At 42.5% G+C, this 6,000-nt stretch overlaps 1 protein-coding gene across 9 annotated transcripts in view; it reads left to right on the forward strand.

The window, feature by feature from the left end:
- The window catches only part of CASK (calcium/calmodulin-dependent serine protein kinase (MAGUK family)), a 396,153-nt gene that overhangs the window by 377,851 nt on the left and 12,302 nt on the right, over positions 1–6,000 (forward strand). For all 9 annotated transcript variants that reach the window (XM_008585074.1, XM_008585111.1, XM_008585066.1 and 6 more), the window contains one exon: positions 2,080–2,282. In XM_008585074.1, coding sequence (XP_008583296.1) covers positions 2,080–2,282 — 203 coding nt within the window. The remainder of the gene's footprint in view (positions 1–2,079; positions 2,283–6,000) is intronic.

The raw sequence follows: 6,000 nt of genomic DNA on the forward strand, positions 1-6,000 counted from the left end.
AGGAGGAGAAAATGTGAGGATTAGCTCCATCCTGTAGGGCCTTCAGATGCCTTCCTGAAGCAAGTATCAACACAACTTCCTGTTATCTGTACACCTCAGAGAGCAGTGAGGCTTCATAAGACTACCTTCATTCCAGAACCCTGTCTGATTTACACAAGAAAACAAGTTTATCAGATATCGTTCCAGTTGGTACTACTGGGGTTTTCTACTAAAACACTTTGAAATGTTCTTTTAATTCTCCTATGTGTAGATCATGAATACAGCAAGGTTGGCTAACAGTTAGTTTCTTCTTGATCACTTAATGGTTGAACTTCTGTGTTATTAAATGACCAGTTAATTAGCTTGGTTTTAAAGCTTACCTTTGATGACCTCAATCATGTCTACTCTCTGAAATATTTGACCCCAGATGTGTATATAACATATGTTTGACTACTGAGGTGACTGAAGGTAGTACAAAATCAATATATTATTTCATTTATTCAGCTTTTGATATGTCTGAAGAAAGGATTTCTCTTTCAATTGTCCCCATTTTGATGTCCATGAGCACTTGTCAGTTCTAATGATCTAGCAAGAAAGGGGGAGTTCCCTATTGGTTTGAGCCTAGGTACACAGAAAACAGTAGAATAAATTTGTCCTTGCTCAAGGAAGAAAGGAAGCAAGGAGGAAAGCAGTAAATTGAAAGAGAGAGAGAGAGAAGAAAAAGAGAAAAGAAAAAGAAGAGGAAGGAAGGAGGGATGGAAGGGGGACAAAAGAGAGAGGGAAAAAGAAATTAAAACCAATGTTTGTAGCTTTTCTAGAAAAACATCTCCTAAAGTATGTTTTGCAGGATACTGGTCCTCTTAGTATCCCACAGAACTAGGGCTTATGGGCATACAGTAGTCCTCCCTTATCCACAGTTTTGCCTTCCATGGTTTCATTTACCCACAGTCAACCACAGTGTGAAAATAGGTGAGTACAGTATTTTGAGAGAGAGAGACCACATTCGTGTAACTTTTATTACAGTATATTGTTATAATTGTTCTATTTTATTAGTTATTGTTGTTAATCTCTTACTGTGCCTAACTTAGAAATTAAACTTTATAATAGGTATGTATGTATAAGGAAAAAACAGTATATATAGGGTTCAATACTATTCTCAGTTTTAGGCATCCACTGGGGGTCTTGCAGCGTATCCCCTCAGATAAGGGGGAACTATTGTATTCTTTAGTATACACTTGCCTAGATCAGGGATCAGCAAATCTTTTCTGTAAAGGACCAGACAGTAAACATTTGAGGCTTTGAATGTCACAACGCTTCAGCTCTGCTATTATAGCATGAAAGCAGCCATAGGCAATAGGCAAACAAATGTGCATGCCTGTGTTCCAATAAAACTTAATTTACAAAAACAGACAGCAGGCCATATTTGGCCCACAAGCCAGTTGGCCACTTCCTGGCTTAGGTGTTCCATAATTACAGCCATGTCTAACTAAGATCATCGTGTTTTCAATATAGTGTGCCTTTTGCTATATTTTAACATTCTTCTTTTGCAGGAACCTATAGACCAACACTATCCAATAGAACTTTCTATGATAATGACAGTGTCCCATATCTGCACTGTCCAGTACAATAACCGTCAACCACATGTGGCTATTGAACCCTTAAAATGTTGCTAGTGGGGAACTGAAATTTTAATCTTATTTAATTTTAATTTATTTAAATAACCATATGTGGTTTTCCATGATTTTATTCTTTTTTTCTTCTGCCCAAGATCAACTGCATCGGGACACACAATGAGTTATGTTAATCTTGAGTCTTTTCTTGTCTTTCTCCTGTGGCGGCCTGTCAAGGGATGAAATACATCTCATCTAACCACTGAAAGATTTGCCAATCCAAACAACTAACTGGCTGTTGTGGTCTGATTTACACAGATAAATAGGGTTTCTAGAATTTAGTTCTACAAAAATATGGGGTTGGGAACAGGGAATGTATACACTAAAGAATCCACAGCTTTTAAGAAGAGATTGGGTTTGGGTAAGTCCATTGGGAGTGTAAGTTCATCAGCTCAGCCTTTTAAACCTCTGGTGACATGCTACTTTGCAGATACAACCAGACCTCCAAAGAAAGATGAAGAAAATGGAAAGAATTATTACTTTGTATCTCATGACCAAATGATGCAAGACATCTCTAATAATGAGTACTTGGAGTATGGCAGCCATGAGGATGCAATGTACGGGACAAAGCTGGAGACCATCCGGAAGATCCACGAGCAGGGGCTGATTGCAATACTGGACGTGGAGCCTCAGGTAATGCCTGGCTGTCCCGAACCCCCACCATCCTGCCTGCATGCTGATAAGCTCAGATCCTGAAATCAAAATGCCATCAGAAAGTCACGGGTCGCATAATAATTTCATAACTACAGGAAAGTATCAGTAATCAAGGCATCATGGGCTAACAGTCTAGAATGCACTGACTCATCATTGAGCTCAGTGCACACACCATGTAGTTAAGAAGCAGAAATTATTCTCTTAAGAGGTTTATTATACTTAGATGTTCAATAAAGTACCTGATTGGGTCTGTGGCTGCCAGAAATCCTACAGCCTTCTGACCTCAGGATGAGACTCTGGCACATTGTTATCACCACAGCCACCTTTTCTCTCTTGGTACAGCTCATGCTGGGCCATCAGAGCCTCCGTCAGCCTCTCATGTTAATCACCAGTGAGAAACTCATCCTGGGGCCTGGGTCTGAAACACAGCACTAACTTTATGAAAGCAAGCGAGAGCGAGCCCAGATGTCAGAGGGAGCAGGGATGGAGACCCAAGGAGGCTCTCAGCCTCTGCCATCTCCTTACCTGAGGCTGATGCCTGACCCTAAGCTAAAACTAGGAGAGATAAGGAGACCTTGGAGAGGACTCAAAGGTGAGCCAGATGCAGAGATGATTAAATGGTTTGAATATGTGTCTTCCACAAAAAGCGATAGGAATTATTAAACTTGAAAAGAGCAAGCCGAAGGCTCTGCATCAAAAATGCTGACAAGCTGTTTTTTCATCTCTGAGCACAGACCAAGTAGAAGTGGGATTTAAAGCTTGATTGGAAGGATTGGGGAGTTGTAGAAATCAGGGGAGGTTATAGGAGAGGCATGTGGGTACCCTTGTGACTCCCAGGTCTGCCATTTCTAAGACTAATCTGTACCAAAAATCCATTATCACTTAGAAATAGAATTAGTACACCTCCTGCTGAAGTGGTAGGCCAGCTCCCCTGAAGCAGGTTCTGTTTCATCAGGAGCCTTACCTGTCTATCCCAGGCAGGGCAAGTCCCTGTTTAAGGGCCACCATATGAGACTTGGTCCCCTAGCCATCCCCTAAGCGAGGACAGAACCTGCATAGAGTCTGTGTGACCTGGGGCCTGATGGGATTCTGGAACTCAGAACTTGGAAACCACTACAGGATCTGGTTAAGGGGCTAGGGAGGAGAGCAACAGTAGAGTGAACACCATAGTTTACTTAACAATTAACTTGGACCTATATAGAACTAAATATGTGATGTGTAACACAGATTGATTTTTGTTTAACTACTAATCCCTCCTTACTAGGGATTGGAAAAATCTTCTGGCCAGGGGTGGCTAGAGGCAAAGTCTCAATCCTGGTCCTGGTCTTCGACATCCTCTCCTTGGGTTCCACACTGGTCTTCACCTGAACGTCGTTTTCTGCTGGTAGTAATGTCTCTAGCAGTATGCTGGCTGCAGGGCTCCTCAGACTCCCTCTGCATTACCTAAGTCCACTTTCGAGGGCTTTTGCCTTACATGCTGCTGCCGCTGCCTCCACCACCGCTACCACCGCTGCCGCTACCGCTCCACCCGTAGCGTTCCTCTCTCCCCATGTCCTTGCCCTTGCACAGCCATGCATTGCTCTGCACTGCTGGGCAGGAGACTCTTCTCTTGGCCTCATCAGGACATCCACGGCAGTTCCTTTTAACCATCGCACCTGGCCCCGCCTGGGCACACTTTCCCCCGCTCCCCTGACTGCTGGATGAGCTCGCCTGCACTCTTCTCTCCTGCTTCCCATGTCCCTGTCTCTCAGGACTGTGATCTCTCAGGTCCACCCACACGAGGGCAGGCCGTAGGCATCCTGGTCTCCACCCAAGCCTCTTTGGGCTAGTGACTCTGGAAATAAGAATCAGCCAGGGCGCACTCCTTTTGTTGGTCTGGTTGACCTTCTGGTCCCAGGCTCTCCTGCCCAGTCTAGCCTCATGCCCAGTCCTAGTCACACAATGACTGTTACGTTCCACAGTACAGCTGTGGATGCCTACAGAGTCTGCACCAACTGGGCTTTGCCCTAGGCTTCTCTGCCCTCAACCTACTCTCTCCCTGGCTGGGCAAGGCCCTCATCCTGCCTCAGGATGCCTGTGGCCATGAATGACTTACTTTCAAGCAGAGCCTCATTGCCCCAGGGAGGCTTTCTCCTTCGGACATTTTTCTCCATGCCCCTTTTCCACCCCAACTTGTTAGATTAACCCCTCTGCTATATCTCGCAGACCGTTTGATTCAACAAACTTGTGTTAAGCACATATTATATACTGAGCACCATGCCAGGAGCTAAGAATACATTAAGAAGACAAGCTGATGAGGATGAAATTTCTTCCTCAGTGTACATCAGAAATTGTCCATAACAGGAGAAGCACCTTATGGCATTTATTAAAATCCTCTCACAGCTACCACTGCTGATACCTCTTCCACTACATGTGGACCATGGAAAGGCCACCTGACAGTGGTGTTCAGCTCCTTTAGTGCGGGTGTAATACTTTGTGCCATCTTAACTTATTTTAGACAATTAAGGCCAAATGGAGCAAACATCTAATAATACTGTATGATAAGATGTTGTGGTACAATTTTAAACCTAGAGAACTGTGGTTTTTTTCTCTAGAAAAAAATTAGTAACCTGGCTTCTACGAAATAATAATAGATGGTGTTCTTATACTACTTTACATTTTACCAAGCATTCTCACTCCTTACCTAACCCTGGTAACCCTATGAGATAGAGTTCAGTGTTTACTTTTGTAGATGAAGAGACCAAGACTTAATGTAACTGTGACTTGACCAAGGTTTTACAGCCAATTGAAATGAGGCTTGAACTTGAACTGTATTGTTTTGTTTTGTTTTGTTTATTTTTACAATAAATCCCAACCTCCTTTCACCATACCATCCTAGAAAAGGTAACTCCGGGGATCCTCAAGATGGTCCACCATGTATGAAATAGTACAATTTAAATCCCAATTTTTTTTAACATTTAGAAAAATCTATCAGGCAGTCAAACCTGAGAAAAAACTGTAGAACTTATTTCTCATGGAAATAAAGCTCTGGCTCAGAAAATAATCTATGTCCCTAAAGCTGAAATTGTAATAGCTCCAGTGTGTAGTCACAGCTTAATGTGATGGTTTTAGATTTTAACTTTATTCTGATTTATCCATTTGCAGCATTAAAAAATTAGCAGTAGCAGAATATTTGGGGGTTTTCTTTTGCCCACAGAGGGGAAGGTCATCATCAAGAGGTAGTTTACAGTCTTGTTAAGAATTTGCGCCTCAAAACAAGAGCCAGGTTCTGAACCAGAGGCTGTTTTGTTAAATCAGTTGGCTTTCTTGAGGTTGGTTCTGGGGTCACTGTGCTCTTGCTTAAACCCTTAAATTTTTGTACAAAATGACACAGATGTTTGCCCTAATGTACTTTTTAAGTTTGCAAACTAGATTAGTCTTACAGACATCTACATGTTCGATACTCGGATCAAATGAGTTTTTATTCCTAGAGGATGGTGACCTGAGATTAATTATTGGCCATAGAAGAACTGCAAAATTTATCTCCACAAAAGAGAACTAAAAATAATTTACTTTAAATGTTAAATTCATGTTACTTTGACTATTTGAATCCTGCATGTTTTCAGTGATCTTTCTAAAGCTCTCTCTCTCTCTCCCTCCCTCTCCCCCCTCCCTCTCCCCCTCTCCCCCTCTCTCCCTCCCCCTCCCTCTCCCCCTC

Source organism: Galeopterus variegatus, unplaced genomic scaffold, assembly GCF_000696425.1.
Source record: "Galeopterus variegatus unplaced genomic scaffold, G_variegatus-3.0.2 Scaffold105, whole genome shotgun sequence".
Taxonomy (NCBI): domain Eukaryota; kingdom Metazoa; phylum Chordata; class Mammalia; order Dermoptera; family Cynocephalidae; genus Galeopterus; species Galeopterus variegatus.